Source organism: Cyanistes caeruleus, chromosome 5 (genome assembly GCF_971803275.1).
Source record: "Cyanistes caeruleus chromosome 5, bCyaCae1.hap1.1, whole genome shotgun sequence".
Lineage (NCBI taxonomy): Eukaryota > Metazoa > Chordata > Aves > Passeriformes > Paridae > Cyanistes > Cyanistes caeruleus.
This window is the reverse complement of record NC_141705.1, coordinates 57,693,884-57,714,863: the sequence shown is the minus strand read 5'-3', so window position 1 is coordinate 57,714,863 and position 20,980 is coordinate 57,693,884. Positions and strand designations below refer to the sequence as shown.

Here is a 20,980-nt window from a genome sequence, read left to right as displayed (position 1 = left end):
GCAGCTGTCGGAGTTTGCCCCGCCGGCCCAGCCCGCGCCCTCACGGAGCGATCCCGGATCCCGCCCCGGCGCTTCCCGGCCCGCGCCCGCCCTCCCGCGCGTCAGGCGCCGGCCGTCAGGCGGCCGCTGTAATGTCCCGAAACAGCGCGCACACCGCGCCCGCCCGCCGGCACCGGCTCCGTGCCCGCGCTCTCCCCGACCCGCCCGGCCACGGCAGCCACGGCCCGTCCCCTTCCCGCCACCGCCACCCGCGGTGTCCGCCTGGGCGCGGGGATGCGGGGCGGGGGCGGCCGGAGCCGGCGGGGCTCCGCAGCTGTCGGTAGCCGGGCGGGAGGGCGGGCGGCATGGCGGCGCTGCGCGCCTACTAGGAGGTGCGTGGTAGCGATGGCGGCGGTGGGTGAGACTTTTCCTGTCAGCGGATCCGGCTGGCCCTGCCGGCGGGCGGTGGGGCCGCGCCCCGCCCCGCGCCCGCAGCAGCCCGGAGCAGCCGAGCGGCGCCGGACCGAGCCCGGCCGAACCGGAGCGAGCGGTGCCGGGCGGAGCCGATCCGCGCCGCGCCGGGCCGCGGGGAGCGGCGGGCAGCGCCATGGGGCTGCTGGAGCGGCTGCGGAAGGAGTGGTTCATCCTCGGCATCGTGCTGGTCATCGCCGTGGCGCGGCTGGAGCCCGGTGTCGGCGTCAAAGGCGGTGAGTGCGGGCGCCGTGCCCCGGCAGCCCGGCGGGGCACCGGGAGCCCCCGGGAGTTCGCCAAGTCCCGGCGGCCGCGCTGCCCCCGCGCCCCGTCCCGCCCGTGCGGGGCCCTGCCCTCCGTCGGCTCCTCTTCGTCCCCGATCCAAGCAGCGCTCCGCAGGAACCCGGGAGCTGCTCCCGGCTGCGCTCCCGGCTCTTTGCTCGGCACCCAACCGCTGGCCGGGGGAGTGTCCTGCTCCTTTGGGATTGGGAGCGGTGGAAGCCAAGTAGAGACTGGCTCTGAATGTGCTCCTGTTCAACTAAGTCGTAACTTCAGAGCTGCGGGCATGAAGTGCTGGCAGCTCAGGCTATATGGGTTTCTGCCGTCTGGGAGCTTCCCCGGAGGTGCAGCTGAAGGTGTATTGTGGTGCTGTGCTTCGCCCAGACCTTCTCTTTCGCTTTATAGTAGAGCTCTTGTATTTAAAAGTTTTGGATTTTTTTTTTTGTTTATTTATTTTTTGTCTCGTTGTTGTTCCCTCTTACTTCCTTATGGAAGGTGGGGGAAAACAGGGAAACTGATCCCGTGGAAAGTGGTGGTGTAAAAAATGCGTACAAGGGGCAAAGCAGATCTGTCCTTTGCAGGGAGGGCTTGTATGTTTTCCGGAACAAGGGCTGATGAAATATCCACTGTTATTTAAACACAAACGATGTATAAACGCTGGGGGTGTCTCCTGGTTAGTTTTTATTGGAACTTCAGCTTCAGATGCTCACAGATTTCAAGAACAAATTAAATTTTGTATTGCTTCTTCCTATTTGTTCTCTGATGGTTTAAGAAGAGGGATGTAGAACACTTCAGTAGAATTCCTCTAGCATTTCCATGTTATGTGAGAGGAGGAAGAATCTATCTATGCTTTTATAGGCACAGGGTTTTTGGGGTTTTTAATTTCTTTTTTTTTTTTTTTTTTCCTCTTAACAGAGCTGAAGTTTGAGGATAGACAGCTTCTCACTGAGGAGCCAAACTTTTCCTACCTCTTAGGTTCTGGGAAAAAAAAGAAAGTGATTAAAAAATATATGTCTCTGAACACATGCTGTGGCAGCTAAAGCTCCAGTTCTTCATGGAGTTCAGGGTAGGCAAATTGCTGCTGTGCAAGGATCCCTTCTAACCTCTGTGTGCTGTTCTGCATAGGTGAATAGAACCCATGTGGAGCTTCTTGCAGGATCTGTGCTGTGTTTTCAGCAGACCTTACAGACGACTTGAAATTGATAGTATCAGGTGTTTTGTCCCTTTCTGCTTTGAGTGCCGTGCTAATTGTTGGCAGCTGTGTGAGAGATCCTTTTAGCTAGAATAGGAGATGATTTTGCCTCGGCTCACTTCCTGCGTGGGAACACTATGATGGAGCACTTCATTAAATTATCCTGCTGCAAAGAGATGTCAAGCTTTGACACGGTATTGTTCCTGGGACAATTTGCTTGAAAAATCTTGGAAGCATTGACTGAAAGTAGTGAACACATGTTCCCCATAGTGGTCTACGCTCCTCTGAAACTATGGCATATCAGTGCTCTGAGGAAGAAAAATATTTCTTTTTAAAAGCAGAAAGAGGTGAGGGGTGGGAAGTATCAACACGTGAAAAAGCCTTAGTTCATCATCTTTCAGCTGACAAAGCCATGCACCGTAATTTGCAGTGCCTTAGTGAATGGTATGGATAGTCCAGCATCCATACCCATGGAAGATTGTGCCATAAATAACAAAGATTTGTGTTGTTGTCACCTTCACAACATAAGCCAAGCCATTTCTGTGTGTTTTCCTATTTGATAAATGAGCCCATTTAGTTATTTTGTGAAAATAATTCTTCTGTTGTGAACAGAGTTCCCTGTGCTCCACGAGTGTGTGGTTGCTCTGGTGGCAGAGGCTTCTCCTGGGAGAAGGAGTTCAGGTAGCCCAGTGAAAAACCATAAACCAGAAAAACTGAGTCTGGGAAGAACCCCTATTTTAGCCAGACTAACCCACTGCCTGTCTGCTGTATGTGCATGTACATAGACTCTAATCTTCTAAAGGATTAGAAAAAAGAGGTACTTGTGTCTATAAAATGTAGTTTTCTGTAGAGCTATATGTTTATATAATCTTTTTGAGTTTTTTCCTGTCTATTCAGTTAGCTTCCCATAATTTTGCAACTAGTTGTGTGCTTTGTTGCAGCTGTAACTCTTGCATTTCCTGTCCTGTTTTTACCTAGTCTTCATATCTGTAGCTTGGTGTGGGGTTTTTTTGTGGGTTTTGGGGTTTTTTTGGTGTTTTGTTTTGGTTTTTTTGTGTATTTGGTACACACAGTTTTAGTGTCTTGTCAACAGAGTTCTCCTTGAGAGTAGGATTTGGGTTGAAATGACTTGAGATGAAAATTTGACGTGTACAACCAAGTCCCTCTGATTTAAGGATCATTGACCTTACTCCAGTGTAACCATCAATGTGTCTGAGGGAGCAGAAATGTTCTTCTCTTCTGGAGTGGCGAATCAAGGCTGGCTTGTTTGCTGCTGCAGTTTTGTTCATGACAACTTAGAGTCACTTGTCGAGTGAGGATATTATTTTGGTCCTAAGTAGACCACTAACATTTTCTTTCTAACATTGTATCTGGTTGAATGCTCATGAAAAAATGAGCACATACATTTTATGCTTGGTGGCCTCTGAAGGCAAAGTGTATTAAGAGAATTCATCATTTTTATAGGAGCGTAAAAAAGACTGTATTTTAATCTCCCTGAAAAAAAGTATATAAATATATACAAATGTAAGCCTTTAATACAAAGGAAGCCTTGGTGGTGCAGGCATCTGCCCTTGCTGATCTCACTGCAGCAGTGTCTGAAATGTGTTATTGTGGGGCTGGAATGAGCCATTTTTGCACCATTTTCTGTTGTGAGGGGAATAACACAGAATTGCATTGCTCCAAAGAAATCATTGCAAGGTGTGATTTAGGTTCTTCTATGAAGGCAACCAGACAGGTGTGTGTGTGTTGTAGGGCAAGAAGTGAGAGGTAGCTGTGTGAGGGATGTAAATCGCCCTGTGAAGGTACCAGTTAATATTTTTATTTGTGTGTATGGTTTGATTTTGCCATGCTGTAGGGATACTCTGATGGAGAACTATGAAAGGCTCCCCATTTTCAAATTTCCAGAATTTACCTCTGAGTTCCCAGTGGCCTCTAATCATGGAAGTCAAATTTATATGATGACATTACTCACTCTGCACTCACTGGTTTACTTTTATTTAAAATTAATAGCATGCTTTCTGTAACCTGATAGAAATGCCATTCTTTTTTATTAGAGACTTTACTGATTACACTTTTTCCAGGTATTTTTTAAAATATTCTCATTTAGTCTGGTATAGTATTTGAATATCATTATCCCTTTGACTGTGGTTCACTTTGTTCTCTATGTCTGTATTTTTTAGGACCCTTGAAACCAGAAATTACGATAACTTACATTGCCGTTTCAGCTATATTCTTTAACAGCGGACTCTCCTTAAAAACTGAGGTACTGTAACTTCTCATTGCTTCATTCCTGTTATGCTCTAAAAAAATATGTGTTCCTTTTGATCAGATTTGAGTCTAATTGGAATGGTGGTGGTGCTGGGAGGATGGCTAACAAGGGAAGATAAATGTTAGCTGTTTAAGGAGTAACCCTCCTTGATTTCAGAAAGTGCTTCACAAAGTAATGAAGATGATGAGAAGGACAGTGTGAATAAATGTCACCCATCCACAGAGGGTGGGTGGTTTGTCTCTGCACAGCTTTAACTAAATGGAAATGATGAGCACAGTTTGGAGACTGGAGCCACACCCTGATGGAGTCCCAAACCCAAATCAGGGTGAGATGCAGCTGTTCACTGCTGGATTGGTGGAAACAAAGATCTGGTGGCTTTAAGTTACCTTGTTTGGTAGGGCCAGGAACAGCAGCTAGGATCAGCAGGAAAGGGTTCCTATGCAGACACAATGTCAATATACAAGTGCAAAGTCTTGGCAGTCTTTTCCCATAGGATTTTGTTGTGGACAGGTGGATTTGAGGTGTCTACACTCTGGTGCCTGTCACAGGCACTGAGATTTGTTTAAAATTTTGTCACACCTTATTCAAAGAGGAGCAGCCTGGGATTCAGAAGAGATGAAGGGGTGTGTAAAGGAATCATGGAGAAGGGAAATGATGGCTATGTGCCAAGAAGAGAAGGAGCAGCCAGAGTTGAAATGAAAGACTGCACATCTCTGCTAGTCTAGTTTTCTGATTCCTTGATGCTGTTGACTAACAGGGGATGCTAGTCATAAGTTGCATGATACTAATGCCTGAAAGAATCATCACAGTTTTGTTCAGTTATCTCCTGGTGAACTGGGGTTTGAGTGAGTACTGTGCATTCAACAACAAAAAAGTCTCTCCACTTGTATCATGGTTATAGTGGTGAACTTTCAAGTGGAGGAGGTGTTTGAGTTGACGGCTGCCCTCTCCTTTGCTGTCTCCTGGCAGTTCTGGCACTAGGACCTCTAGTTCTGTGGACTAGACATTGGACACAATGTAAGTGAACTGGGGAACTTTAGTCAGCTCTGTAGCAGCCTTGTGGGGATGCAGGAAGAATCCCGTTGTCTATCTGCCTGGGATGGTAACATCCTAATGGAAATTGGCTGTGGAGAGGCATTCTCTCCCACAGAGAAGAGAACCCAAAACACAAAGGTGAGCAGTATTAATAGGGTGGAGTTTCCTCTTTCAGGCTTGAGAATTTTTGCCTGCAGAGAAAAAAATTTAATATTTTTTTTCACTTTTGCTGGTTTGTATCCTTGAAACCTTGTAGTTGTAAAGCAGCTGTGAGAGAAATCAGTAGCATTGTCAAAGTCTTGATTAGATTCTCCATACTAGTGTACATCTAACTTCTTCCAGTTAAGGTGATGTGACTGACAGTTCTCTGGGCGATGTGTCGTGTCTTGCTTTGAACTTAAATAATTTATTGATGAAAATGAAGCTTTTACAGGAGCTGGTGTTTATGTCCAGGTAGCTGATCTCAGATTGTTTTGAGAGCAGCAGTTAGGGCTGGTGCTGTTATCCAGCTTCTTCATGCTTCATGGAGGAGCTAGGCCTTTCCTAAATTTCTGCCATGGGGGTAGAAGACAGAAGAAGAAAAGAATTTCTCACATTGTACCTTGTGCTATTACTTTCTAAAGTGTATATTAAAAACAATCCTTATGTGTGTTAGGTGGCCAGGTCATGTTTTTATTAAAATACTTTGAGGCATGTTATAGTTGTTTAAGATGCAACCTGAAGTTGATATTATTACTCAACATGCCTTTTTATTGTATTGCAAAGTATATAGTTTCTGCTTTTGGCTTTATTTGTTCTTGACTTGTGTATCAGCTTTGTTTTCCTAGATAATGTATTAGTTAGATGGAAATAGTGTTTGGTGTGTTTTATGACAGGATGAAAAGTTTGTAAATGTTAACAGAGGACTTCTGATAAATCTCACGAAATTCGAAATAACTGATGCTCTTTTAAGGTTGCACTTCTGGTTTAATCTGCTGTGTAAGTGCAAAAAATTTGCTAAAGTGTTCAGAAAGCATTTTACAGAATAATTGGCCACATTCAAGGAGAGCCTGTCTGTGCATGGCCTTGTTATACCTTCAGAACCAGAGGTGATTAAGGTCCTCTTACATTTGTAGGAATACTGTGTTCTCTGACAAGAACATTTGATTCCACCTTAATATAATGCTATTTCAGTTTGCAGTGACTGGATAGCTTGCTCTTTTAAAGCAAATACCTCCCATAGGGCCCCAGAAATTACATCACGTACTTGAGTTATCCATTTCAACGAGGAATTTGGCAAGCCACTGAAAACAGTGTTTGTTCTGTGTGGGTATTTGCTCAGAGGAATCCAGCTATGGGTATCAGAAGTGTGGCTGAATGGCAACAGGGACCCACACCAGCCAGGGAGAGGCTGGGATAAGCTCCCTAAAGGGGGCAGAATACTGGGGAAGACAAGGTAACCTGTTCTGTCTGGTGTGTAGAAACAGAGTCATAACTAGCAGCTCCCAGCAACACTTTTGAGGTGGCAGATGTATTTTTGGACAAGCCCTTGTAAACTGTTTAAGAGGGTGAAGGCTCTTTGCTTTGCTTCAGTGTTTATTCTGTAATCATGCAGTCTGAGGCATAATAATAACTATTTTAAATAACTTATTATTCTCAATCACTGGAGACATTTTCAATACTGGTAATTTAGATCTGCAAAGATTTGTTCATTAATACAGCATTCCTCCATGCAGTAGGTTGGCTGTGTTGTATCACCTTCCTCAAATTACAACGAGGCTTTCTTTTTGTCTTGGGTTTTGGTTTTGGAAGTATCACAAAGTCTTCTTAAAGCCCTCTGGTTTTGAGGTATTTTCCAGTTGTAAGAATATGAAATTAAAGGCTATTTCTGTATGTGAGAGATAGATATGTTTAATGTATCTGGAGTGTTGGCTGGAGAATCCAAACAAATTAGGTTTTGAATAAGAGTGCCATCGGTTCTTTTGCACTGCTTACTTGAAAAGAATGCAAGTTACTGTGAGAGGAAGGAGGATGAATTTTTATTCTCAGTCTGTGAGATTTGAAATTACTTGAAGTGGGCAAGGCTCTTTCCTTGTACTCAAAAACCTGTGTAGAAGGTCCTTGAAATGCCTGAGAAGGCAGAAACAGAGACACAGAGCTAGCTGAAGAGCTTTTCTGTAAGGGTACTTGATCACCTCTCTGGAGTGCTCTTACACCATTTAAAATTAAATTTTTCTTTGTTGTTTTCTGAGTCTCCAGTGGTGCTTTACACTTTATTTCTCTGAAATTTATGGCTTAACAGTTTTTAGCTTGTAATGGTCCTGGTATTCTTTCTTTGTTATTCTTCATCAGCCAATTTATTTTTTTTTCCTATAAATTTCCTACCTGTTGATAAAATAAATAATCAAAGTCTGCTACAGATTACTTTGCTTTTAAGGAAAAAATAACAAACATTAAGAAAAACCAACAGCACAAATGAATGCTTGGTAATACAAACATCCACAAACACACAGTTTTGTTTATTTTGCAGTATAAATGTGAATCACAGTCTGTGGCTCTCTTTAGACAGAGGAACCTGAAATCACATGCTCACTACAAGTTTTCATGCCTCTTGATATCAAAAGTCAGTAAAGTAAACAGCCATCAGTGCAGTTAACACAGGTTTTGAAGCCATGACAAAGTGCTAAGGCTGCCTGCTGAAAAGCTGCTGTTCTGAGAGCTACACTGTTATTGAAGTGGTGGACAATTCTTGTGGAAAAATGCCCAGGAGCAGGCAGCTTTTATGTTGTCTGGATGTGCTTCATTATTAAAGAGGCGATCAGATGATCCCTAAAGGTGCCTTTTTGACATGCACTCCTTTTGTATTATAAAGCTGATCCTTGTTTTAAAAGCACAAACGAGATCTTGCTTCAGCCTTTATGACTGCAACTTCCTCTCTTCTTTTTCTTTTGCAGGAGCTGACAAGTGCTTTGATGCATGTGAAACTACACCTTTTTGTCCAGATTTTTACACTTGTGTTCTTCCCAACAGCAATATGGGTCTTTCTTCAGCTGTTATCAATCACACCTATAAATGAATGGCTTTTAAAAGGGTATGTTTAAGCATAATGGAGTGAAATACATTTGTAGCTGTCGTCTTAAAGGGCTGCTTATCCTGCAACTGGTGTTTCATTGTGTTGTGAACAGATTTTGCTGGTTGTTTTTTGTGCTTCAGCACTTTGCTGTTGAAAATAAAGTGCATACACAAGATTATCCCTTCAGGAACCTGGTCTCATTTTTAGAAAGTCTGGACAGTCTTATGTATAGGGAGGTTGCAACAAGTTAGCTTTCTTTTTCACAAAACACAGCTGAAGTGATGTGTTAGGTGTCAGGGAAGGTGGGGAGGAAAGAAAAGGAATGCTGGAGGAAAAATATAAACCAGTAAATAAATACTGTGTATGCCACATACTGGTTTTCTGTTTTTAAGTAGTCTGTATTGAGCATTTCTTGCATAGCTTTGGTGTCTGCTTCTAGCTAAACTCTGGGGAAAAGAAAGAGTAAAGATTTTGTAGAACAAGAACTTTTGATGAGCAGAAACTAAGTTACCATGAAAACAGTGTGTTTTAAATCTTGGGTGTACACTGCCAATGTGCAAAGCTGCATTGATGGTGTACTAGGGATAGATGCTATGTAAAATAAAAAAAAGTTAAAAGGGTGTTTGTTTTTTTTTTGGAATGGGAGGTCAATACTTAGTGCCATGCAGGTATATTGCAGTGTTTGAATGAAAAAATCAATTATGTCAGAAAACTACTGAAAGAATTCCCATTGTTTCTTGGTTCTTGGTGAAACATTGCTTGGGGAGTTCCTTGTCTTAAAAGTTTAATGAAAAAGCTGCTCATGTTTATGTTTCTACAAGGCCTAAACCTAAAGGAGCATTTCATTTTGTTTGTAAGAAGCTTCTCCTGGTGCTCCATCAAGTGTGAATTGGTCCAAATGATAGTGAAAAGGTGACATTGAGACAACATCAATTAAAAGTTAACACTCTTTTGCTTAACCGTGTCAGTAAAGCAAGGAAATAACAAGATTGATATATGATGTTCATTTGCATTTAGCTATGTGTAGTAAAGGGTATTCCTTAAAGTAAAATAATTGTGAATTTTTTTGTCAGCTAGGACAGATACGTGATTTCCCACAGCAGCCAAAATTCCTTCCTAATCCATGGAGTTTCAGTTTCTGAAGTGCAAGGTGAAAGAGAGTTTTGTGGGGTTTTTGGTTCCATGAAGCACTTATCATTCCTTCTTTCCCACGAGTCTTATGCCATTTTAGTTCTTAGTATTTAAGTGATGTGATCTGTTGCATGCACAAATATAATTGTATGTATATGCACCTGTTTGTAAAACTAGGGATGTCTGTATTTTTGTAAAGAAAATAAATACTTGTGCATTTATTTCTCTAATGTGGAGCCTAAACCAGACTCATTTGTCACGAGAGTGTGTCTGTGTCTTACTAGTGAGCTACTGTACTTCTGTTTGCTTCAAGCTGCCTTTCAAGCACTTGTTCCTTGAGGTCTGCTTCTGATATGGCTGTTTTATCTTTTAGTGCAGTAACTCTGTTTGTTGAGGTTTCATTGAAAGAATGATTACAATGAAGAGTTTAATTAAGGTGGTTTGGTTGGGTTTTCTTTTAAGAATGTTTTCTTGAGAAATGCTGCTGTTCAGAGCACGCTCAGAGCAGCAGCCACTGGGAGCTGTACAGTGCATGTGCAGAAGACCCTGAGCTCTGTCCTAATTCTAGAATAACACATTTCAAAGCAGGTCCCTGTGTGTGTGTGTGAAGAGCTGATGTGAGGGACTGTGCTGTGGCAGCTGTGTGTAAACAAAAGTTCATCCTAATGCCCCACAGCTGTAGTTTTTATTCCCTTAGAAACACTAAACCTAAGGAAAACGGGAAGGGAAGAAGACAGGTTTTGGCAAAGTTACTTCCTTATCACACATTTAACACAGCATCTAGTGGAGGCTGCTTGATAGCACTCAAAAAGGCCTGGAAAAACAGGCATGTGCTCCCAAGGACATGCAGCACCCTTTGGCAGGGTGGCTCCCCTGGGCACTGCAGTTCTCCTCACTACACAAGGTTATGCCTGAAGGGCACAGCCCACACAACCTTTTTCATCTTGCATCAGAATGCATGGCAGGTTCTCCCATCCTGTCTGTTTTATTTGAGAGGGAGGTTCAGGTGTTACCTGCTTTTCACCTGTGTTTCTACAGCTGAGTGGAATTTTTTTCTTTCCCCCCTCTCTGTCTGGGATGATATCAGGAGGTGGCTTGGCAAGTATTTTAAGATATGTAAAATATATATAAAATAGAGGTGAAACTGCCACCCTACTAAGCATCTTGTAAGTTAATTTTTTTATTAGCTGACCAGGTTTTGCATTGACAACATATGTTTGAAAAGGAGCATGAAGCAGGTTATTAATGTATGCACAGATTCAACTCTTCTCCAGTTTTAGCATATAGCATTTTCAGCACAGATGGTAAGGAATGAGATGCAAAGATTGGGTATAAGGTATGACTTTGGCACTTTTGCATCTAAAACATGTGACTTCTGACCCTACTACTCAGTTGTCTGTAGTGTTATCAGCAGAACAGCAAGTGTTTGGACCCCTGGTGTTAGTAGTCATAGCATGCCCTGTGGAATATACTAGTTGGTTGGTTGTTATCTCTAGTAGTCTGTTGAGCATTAGAGGAATCTGTTATTATATTGATAGAATTGTGTAGTTGATATAGACTGAAAAAAGTTCACAGGTGCATGTTTCAATACACTCAATTAAAAGTATGGCCATTTGTGTGTTCCACTTTTTTTAGATTAACATTATTTGATAGGGATTTTTATTTTTAATGCCAAGTGTGTTATTTTCAATTTGAGAGGATTAACAGAGATTGTATGATTAAATCTTTCCCTTGTAGCGTGGAAAATGTCTGCCAGCTGAGATGAATGCCCTTGTACACATTTTGTGCCTCTCTGGATAACTCTGAACTTAATCCACTCCTTATTAGAGCAGGTGAGAAGTTTGAGGAGCTGGCTGCCACATAGAAGAGAGATAACAGGATCACAGTGTAGGGGATGGACATCAGAATTGCCATGTGTTTGTCTGCTGTATATTTTCCTATATATTACCAGACTTTCCTGCACCATTTCTTTTTCCTGTATTTCTTTTCTTTTCCATATGAGCTTATTCTGCCATGTGCTGATAACTCTTTGCTGCCATAGCTTATTTCACTGTAAGCTGAAGGTGCTCTGTGCTTCCAAGGTGGTGCTTGGCACCCTGTGGTTGGATGTATGCTTAATAATGCTTACACTGGTTGCCTCTTTCCTTTCTCACAGTGTCTGTAGCTGACAAAGGGAATACTGACTGTCATTGTCACTTACCTGTTTCTTCTCTTTAAGCTTTTTTTGTATATTTGCAGAGTATCAGTTGCACTGTAATGTGCACCCTGGTGCCTGGATTTAATACTTCTGTTTGCTGCAGCTTTTTGACACTGCCTTTCTCAGGGGTTCCACTGACACGGTTACGAATGCAAAATAGTTCACTGCTGGTAATTGTTCTGAATTAGAATCTCAAGCTCCAATACTTGAAATCATATGTAGATTCCACACTTTTGGGGATTTTGCAATCTGTTTTATTCCATGCATTTCTATTCCTTCCAAGTCAACACAGTTTTTCTTCAGAAGCCCTATTTTACTTAGCCCCAAATTTAATTGTAATTTATTGTGGTGTGGTTTTGTGGACTGTCTTTGAAAACAAAGGAAAGCTCACCACTTTTTTCTTACTTTGCAACAGCATTTACTGTGTACATCAATAACTTTGCTGCACAAACAGTGCCAAAAAATGACAATAATAATAGAGTATCTTGGATTTCTGAAGTGTAAGAGAAAGCTGTTGATGATTTGATGGCAGTCAGGTGATTTTATCTGGAAGTCTGTGATAGATGTATAGAGACCTTGTGAATGAGAGCTACAGTACTACAGATGGAGAAGTGGAGTCACAGAGAGGTTAAGTGTTAGTTCTTTGTACTGGTGACATGACTCTTCACCTCTGTGAGAGATGGCATAGAAATGCTGCCAGCCAGGAGTGCCCTTCCTAGTGCAGGGCTGTAACTGATTGGAAACTGATTGCACTGCACAGGTGATAAGACTTTCTACTCGGATATTTGGTATTTTGAGGTTGTAGGTTGCTTAGTGTTTGTCTCTTGTAAAGTATGTAACATTCTTTTTGTTGTTTTCAGCTTGCAGACAGTGGGCTGCATGCCACCTCCTGTGTCTTCTGCTGTAATTTTAACCAAAGCTGTTGGTGGGAATGAGGTGAGTTTGCATTTTGGCTTTTTTAAACAGGCATTCAAACAAATATTTATTTATGATGAGCTCAAGTGGCAAAGCACAGACAGAAGTGTGATGCTATCATGGTTTGTAAAGTATTCTGGAATTAGGGCTCGGGTGTTGTCTTGGTGTCAAACAAGGAAAATAGTGATATGTTATGTGCAGGCATTGGTGAAACTTAAAGAAACTCTCTTTTCTGAGGTGATACAAAGGCTTCTGATAGAAATTAGTGTTGGGAGATTTCTGGTGGTTGCTGCACTCTAAGTCCTGGCCCTATAATGTTCCTGTGCTGTGTTGTAGTTATTTCATAGACCAATAGATTTGCAGAGAAGCTGTGCCCTTACAGAGATTCTTTGGATGTGCTCAGTATTAAGAGGTCCTGTAGCAGGAATTTCTCAAGCTTGAAGCTGCAGATGTAGCAAATGACACGGCAATACAAACATGGATAAATCTTATATTGTTATTTGGGACTGCATGAAGTGAAAATTCAGGCAATGTGGAGTTCTCTGACAATGATGCAATGCAAAGTTCTCAACAGATGGGAAATGCTGGAATAGAAATTGTTGTAAACTCAGTTTGGTCATGATAAATTTCTGCTTTAAAATGACATGTTCTGGTGTTTTTTCAAGCTCTATCCACAAAGCACTTGCTGTTTTCAGGAAGGCCAGGTAAATGGCATTTAGGAAATTAATCCAGCTGTGCTAATTAATTAACTTGTTTCCTTTAGTTTTGCTTCCCCTTACCTGCTGAAGGTGGAGGAGATCTGGTAGGTGGAGAAAGGAGAGAATTAACATTGGCAGATTGGATTTACACCTGGGGCTGCTGGATGCTATTCTGAAGGGTTAATGGCAAATCTTAATTCAGCCATAGAACTCCTGTGTGAGGTTGGGTGGTTCACTTCAACCACATGTTTTAAATATGGCCATTAGTTGTGAACTTCTCATTTTCTGAGTTCAGGCTCTTGGGACCGATTAATGTCAGCTTTGAAAACACATGATAGCGCTGAAAGAGATTGAAGTTGTACTTTGTACTGACAAAGTGCTGTTTAATTGCTTTATCCTCTGAAGAGAGACCCAAAGTATTTCAAGTCAACCATCTCTAATTATGGGCAATCCTGATGCACATCACTGTCTGCCAGTTTGCTATCTTGAGAAAAGAACCATAAAATTGTCTGATGGAGGTGCTGGGGAGTAGATACTATAAAGAAATAATTCAAGTACCTAATAGTGATCAACTATTGAGAAATCAAATATAGAGAAATGAGAGGTTTTCCAGTTATGATTCTACATGTAGATGATATAAATTACAGCAAGATACCACATAGTGAACAGGGAGGATTACATGAGGTGTTGAGTGAGTGCTTGTTCAGCACTGTTTGTGCTAACCTTAGAACAGGGTAAAGATCCTCCTGAAAAAAAGACAGTAAGATTGTTGAAAGCAATATAATACAGTGTGCAGGAGGGAGAGAAGTACTTCAGTTTCTTGACCACTAGAATGCACTTTTTTATGGTAGTGTCCTTGTGGGGTGGTGAGGGTGTGTGCATTTTCTACCAGCTGAAAAATGTCTGCTTTCTATTATGTGATTGTATAAATCACTGACAGGATAAGCTTTAAACTCTGATTCTTCTGGGCCAAACTGGTGTTGGAGAAATGTAAAAATGCATACTTTGTAGTGAGTTTTACAGATAGTTGCTGACAGCAGAGAGGGTGAATTGAGAACTGGGTTTTGGGAATTGAGGGTTCTCAGTCAGGCTCTAAGAGAGTCTTTAACCACGCTCAGTGCAGACAAAGCGTGTGGTGAAGTTATTGCCAAACTTGAGCATGTTTCCAATGCAAGCGTACTTTTGGGATTCGATGTTTCTTTGTTGTTCAGACTAATTTTTCTTCTGAAGATCAGCAAATCACATCCCTCATGGTAGGGGAGAAAAACAGTCTCGCACCTCTGCTTTCCAAACTTCACCTGAGCTGTTAGTGATGTATTTCTTTTTCTGATAGAAGCAGAACACTGCATTTTTTCCCATTTCAGTTTGAATCCATTCTGATATACGAATAATTTAAAGCTGTGAGTCAACTGGAAATACAAATGGTTATACTGTGAGAGCATTTGTTCATAATAATGCTTCTTAAGCTGCTTTTTGCCTCAACAAGTGTGTATCCCTTACCTAGAGAAATTGATTTGTCTGAGGATGTATCTACACTGCATAATGTAGTATGAAGATAAATGAGCTTGCTCAGAAGGAATATAGCAAGGAAGCTCCACGTGAACTAATTAGTCTGAGAAGTGTCCTGCTGCTGTAGCGTACAGGCACACCCTCAATAACTGCTCTGAAGATCTCCTTGGATGTCTTGAAACACAGCACTTAAGAGCTGTGGTGGTTGCCTGTGTTATGACAGTGTAGAGGGGTTTAGGTTTCTTTGTCTAAGTAGAAGTGGCTGTTAATTGCCAGTTTGGACTTGGGTTATTCTCAAAGAAATATCAGGTCTTGGTCTCTATTTTTAGCTCTGTCATCAACCTTTTGGGTAAAACAGAGTGAGTTATTATTGTGTCTCTGGGGTTGGCTGTGATGCATAATAGCACATTTGTGAAGTGTTTGAAGATTAGTGCTGAAAAAATCTGATGTAAGATCTATATTTTATTGGCCTGGGATAGGGTAATTAAGTATTTGGTCAAATGCTTAGAAAGTGACCTACCTCATTAGTGGCTTGGGTGGTGGATTTTGCTGCATATTAATTGGGAAACTTGGTTGTGAGATAATAAAAGGGAGATTTTCTTTCTTCTCTCTGTTTCTCCTTCCCCATGTTTTTCCATCACTGCTTCTGTGATCGCTTCCTATGTTACTTTCATTAACCCTGCAAGCAACTTTCTAAACCAGCCTATTCCTAGCTTTTGGCACAAATACACTTAGTTCATTAGCAAAGCCAGTTTCGAGCACTGAATGTTAGTTTGGTACATATGAAGCCCTATATGAACCAAAAAAAAAAGGTTCCTATGTTGACTGGTGAAAAATAAGGAGGGATCACCATAAGAATCAAAATCTGATTTTTTAATTTGTTGATATTTTTGCAATTACTTAGTTGTTTTTGTCAATCAGTTTCATGTTTTGTGTAGAGGACTGTCCATGAAGCTAAAAAAATTGGAATGAAAACCAAAGGCCTCATGTTTGTTCTTTGCTCTTGTACTGTGGAGGGTCAGGATTTTAATGGTGTAGCTTGGCAGCACTGAAGACTTGGTTGTGTAATTTTTTTTTCAGCAAGTCTTGTAGTTTTTCAGTGAAATTATTAAAACAATTTCTTTAAAAGTCTGCAATAGAGACAAATAAATATGTCATTTCAAGGCACTGTAAAAACAAACCTATTAAAAGCTCAGAGATACTCAGACAGAAGTGCTGTAGAGATGCCAGATATTACTACAAAGTATTCAGACAGCAAATGTCATACTCTCCTTAAGAATCAAAGTAAAGAAGAAAAGAGATTGAAAATTAGATCTATAAGTCTATTATCAGTTTGGGAGAAAAAGCAATTTGTGATGACTTTTATGACAGCTTAATGACATACTTTTGCGAAGTGTAACATAACAGGCAGGAGCTGTGATGGAATTGTACAGATAAATTGTCGCAGACAGCTCATTTTGTTGAAGAATACTTTGGCTATTTTGCTATCTCATACAGCACACCACCACTGAGGGGTTTTTTGTTATTTTTCAGTTGAGATATAGCTTGTAGAAACCCTCTTAATTAATGTGCTGCTTAATTATTTTTTTTTGCAACTTTAACATGACTCAGCTATACACTTTAGTAGAACAAGGTGTTGCATATGCAAGACAAGATTTTGAAATATAAAATAGGCTATAATGAAGAAAGCCAGAAAGGTGTTAATGAAATAAGGTAAAAAGTAAAAAAAATTAGTTCTATTATTGATTTTTAGATTTGTTTTTTGAAGCAGATGTAGAACATAAAACTGAATACAAATTTGAAAGGTCCACAGCTAGCCTTTCTGGGAAAGAATCAGGGAAGAACAGCAACCTTTGCCCAACAAATTATATACAATAGTTAAAAACTATATTTTGGAAAACATAATACATGAATAGTTTCTAAGAAATGAAGACTGGAAAATTCCATTGTTCGCCTCTGTGTTTTTGGGGGTTTTTTTTAGTAGAAATAAAGAGAAAGTAACACTACTCTAAAGTCACAGGAAAGATATTGATTTCTCTAAAAATATCTGAAGTTCTTTGAACTGTATATACATGTACATTAACCTTTTAGAAAACAAAATAAAATGAATAAAAAGAAGTACAAGCTCTAATGGTTTGTGATTCATACACTGACTGATGCACCAGGGTACCATGAGTGGTTACCCTTGGAAGGTAACACATGAACATTATGAAACAAAATTGTTTAAGATCTTCAAATAAACTAAATGTGTCATGATGTTTAGTTGTCTTCTGTAATATAGTTTTTCCTCTCTAAATATGTCAGTAGTGTTGTCTAAAATTTGATTTCCAGATTACACTTAAAATATTAATGTGTCCAGGTTTTCTTTATGAAAGGGTAATTTAATTCTATTGTTTTTAAACGTGATACTGTAAAAGGAAAAGAAATACTGTGATTCTTTTTTTCCTTTCCTAAGTAGTAAATTTTTCTGCCTACACAGATTCAACAATTCTAAATGAAAATTAAATAAATCTGCTATTAGATTCTATGCTGAATTCACTCAGTAGTGTATGAGTGTTGGAGGACAAATTTAGGCAATATGTCTGTACTTCACATGTACAAATATAAAGAACCGTGTCAGCATAAGCTTTGTATGTACATAGGAGCTGTTGTGCTATTAAACTCACCCACTCTATTCTAATATTACAGTCTAATTTTTTATGTATCCTAAGAGTTTACTTTCTTTTATCATTGCTGTGCTTTGAGCAGATGGTTTTTATTGAACTATTTATTGATACTTAGGGGTTTTTCCTTCCCTGAGTGGTGAGTGCATTTTATATCCATCAATGCATAGGAGGAGCCCAAATTATTACTTGCAATATGAATTTCATCACTGTAATGTTTCCCAGTCATGCAGCTCCATTAGCTATCTCTAGAGTTCCTCATATCTTCTCAAGTCTTCTATACTCCAAAGCAACTGGGATTCTTTGGGGTTTTTTCTGTCTCTCACTGATCTGTTGTTTATCAGTAGTAGTTGTAATACAGACCCACTAGTCAAACTGTTGGAGGGAAGGGGATGCTCAAAGGCACACAGCTCTGCCCTTAATTCAGTGGAGCAGATCCAGGCTAACCTGAGGTGTGTGAAATCCCCAATCAAGCACTTCAACTCCAAGCTCTTTACTTTGTACAAATTTTCAGATTCTCCAGCACCTTTGAAAAGCAGCTGATTTAATAACCCAGGATGTCAGTGGTTGAGTTAAACTTGGGATAATTTTGTCTCTGGTTGCCATTCCTTCTAACTGAGGGTCCTTCATATGGTTCATAAGGTGTCCAGTGGAAAAAGTCCTGGGAGTGCAAGGGAGTAGGAAAGTGAAAGACTCTTAGAGTTGTGCAGTTAAGATGTATAAAGCAGAACTTGGAGTCTTTGTGCATGTTCAGGCTTCCCTTGTAGCAGTTCTGCCATAATCTAAACCACTGTAAAATAGCCTGTTTAAATTGCAGTAAACTGGGCTGTAGCTGGAACCTACCTGGAATCATCACAGCCTTGTGTTTTTGCAGCTGTGTTTGCACAACTGTCCTAGATCTGACTTTGTAAGGGTGTTTTTAGAGGCTTTGCTGCTGCTGTTCTGCAGTGCTTGGCTGGGAAGCCAGTTTTTTGTCTGCTGTGGCACAGTCACTGACCCTGAAAGCTGTTTGTGGCATAAGGAAGCCAGGACAGAAGGAGAGTCTTGCTCTCACGCTTGACAAAAGTGACCTTTTAAAGAAAGGTGGTTTTGAATTTGTCCTGGTCTGCAGGTTAATTCAGTGTGAAGTTATACTGTGCAAGAGCTTCCTTTATTTAGCAGTGAGTGCTGTAGGAATAATTGTGTATGCAAAGCAAGCATTTTTAACTGTGAACAGTTCAGAAATAGTTATATTCAAGTATTTGCAGAGGGTGGGGTCTAGTGCTCTGAACTTCAGTCTCTGTCCTCTTTGCTGTTTAATTTTATGCCTGTTTGAGAGAGAGCAAGTATTTTGCTAGCAAGAAAAATGTTACCTGCTCTCCCTAACTCGGCCTTTGGAGAGAAAAGCTTTTTTGGAGGGCAGTGAAAATTGGAAAGATTATTCAAAAAGTTACGAGTGATTTTTTTTTTTTCAGTGGAGTGTTTTTTTGCAGTCTAAATTCCACTGAGCACCTGCATTCACTGTATGAGGGTGGTTTTCTAAGGAAAACCTTTCTTTTGGCAGAGGGATGCAGTTGTTTGCTGGCACTGATACCCAGGGACATGCTGGGTTCTGGTTCCATTGTCCCTCACCTGTTGCCTTACAGCCCACTGCAGATACATCAAAATTAAACAGATCTATTGAGAACAAAAAATGCCATTTAGGAATTTCTTTCGTGGATTTAGTCAAGGAGAGCATTGCTGTTCGGGTTCTGAACTCTGACTTGTAAAGAGATAATGTTACATTGTTTCCTCTTTCTTGATTTCACTCTTTATGTGTTAAAATCAAAGCTTCAGTGTATTTCACTCGGAAAATTTTTTCTTCTATCGAAGCACTGTTTTAGTTATTCTTATTAGTGGCTAATAAGAATATATAGAAAAGAAAGCAAATTGAACATTTCCGTAATTTCTGTTCTTTAGGTTTCTTTTTGTGTTTGCAGTATTAAGTCCTGATTTTTTGAAACCAAAGCTGTGAAACACAAAGCAGGATTTTCAGTTAAAATAATTATTCTCTTTAAATTTCATTCTTTTTCAAGGAAATTATATTTATTTTGTTATTCTGTTTTCATCATTGTGATTATGAAAGAACATTGTGAATGTTTTTGTCTTCTAAATTTTTTGTCAATTTATTCAATACATGTTAGGAAAATGTGTTTTACATTTTATGAGGAGAACCTGATTTGTGTGAGGACAGGATGAAATCATAGGTTACTTTATATACAGCTAAGTAAGCTCAAATTTATTTAAAATTATTTCATAGGAGAAGTTTGGATATTTTAAAGTGTTTTCCGTTTGTACTTTTCTGTTAAATGGGCTTTTTGTTCATTTGTTAGTTAGAGCATGTGGCAAAAAGTGTGGAGAGCAGTAGAACAGCAAATTTTTACTGATTCCAAAGCATTTTAGAGGCTCCAATTTCTGGAAAATATATGCCCTATGATGAAGTCTGAAAAGAGCAAGCTGCTGATAAACTGTTTCTGGACATGTTGAAGCAAAGCCATGTGTTTCCTGGGAGCCCTTTTCCAGACATGCAGACCCCATGCTCGGGTGCTTTCCTGCTCAGCCAGGAGTTTTGCACATGTTGCCTTGTGGATATGTCCTTTTCTGTTTGGAATCCAGCACTTTGCTGCCACTTCTAAATTAGCAGAGGCAGGGGAAACAGCAACACTTGGAATAGCTGGTGCAGAAGCTTGAACTGTTGTACTCACATAGGAAGCCTATGAGAAGATGGAAGTTTTGAGGCACAGGAGATGGGTGAAGGAGTGCTCTGGAAGCACAGCAGCCCCCTGATAATTCATCTGTGTGATGGGGGAGAAGAAGTTTTGCTGTTAAATATAATCTTGGCCAACCCATCCAGTACCTCATGGTATATACTCCCTATACAAGCTGCATTTAGAGGCTCTTTGCTCCTCTGGCACTTGGGGTCCCCTCCCCAGCCTCAGCCTGACCTCCCCAGGTCCGTGCTGTCTGCCTCTGCATCCTGCCCTGCCCCAGGCCCTCAGATGCATCCCTAGGGAGTTGGCACTGGGAGAAATTCAAGATTCAGGGGGAAAAAAACTTAACTTTAATTGAGGTGGATACAGTAGGTCTGACTTCATCTATTTGTTTTTAATACTAAAGATGTGTTTAGTAAGACGTGCCTAAGCAAACAGAGTAGCTTTGCTTATCAGCAAAGAAGTCAGCAGCCATACACTAACCAGGTAATCTAATGCAGTAATTCTGGTAATTATGTGCCAGATGAGCTAGAGTATTACTGGGTTTGAACTGAACTGTGTTTGAACTGATAAATTGAGAGCAACAGTGTATTTCCTGAATTAGTTTGCCAATTTATTTGCGTTACTTTAGTGAAATTTTGCAAGTCCCTGTTCTATCAGTTATTCTGGATTATTGGAACAGGATTCCCCAAAATGTTGAACTTCTGGTGTTTGTATGATTTTGTTTAGTTAGGCTTATTTTTTTGTTATATATTTTAATGATCTAAATTCATTTTCTTTAATGATATGGTTGCAAAATACCTGTAATTTATATGGGGATGTATAGTTGAGGCATGCTGTGTGAGTGCTCCAGCTCCAACT

At 40.5% G+C, this 20,980-nt stretch overlaps 1 protein-coding gene across 9 annotated transcripts in view; it reads left to right on the top strand.

Moving 5' to 3' along the window:
- Positions 1 to 464: 464 nt before the first annotated feature.
- The window catches only part of SLC10A7 (solute carrier family 10 member 7), a 139,659-nt gene continuing 119,143 nt past the window's right edge, over positions 465 to 20,980 (top strand). For 5 of the 9 annotated variants that reach the window (XM_086889379.1, XM_086889377.1, XM_086889382.1 and 2 more), the window contains exons 1-4: positions 466 to 686; positions 4,102 to 4,184; positions 8,159 to 8,295; positions 12,466 to 12,541. In XM_086889379.1, the coding sequence (XP_086745505.1) occupies positions 587 to 686; positions 4,102 to 4,184; positions 8,159 to 8,295; positions 12,466 to 12,541 (396 nt within the window). In that variant the 5' untranslated portion in view covers positions 466 to 586. Of the gene's footprint in view, positions 687 to 985; positions 1,086 to 2,033; positions 2,269 to 4,101; positions 4,185 to 8,158; positions 8,296 to 12,465; positions 12,542 to 20,980 lie in introns of those variants that run through there. The other 4 variants (XM_086889378.1, XM_086889381.1, XM_086889384.1 and 1 more) reach the window with 3 other exon arrangements.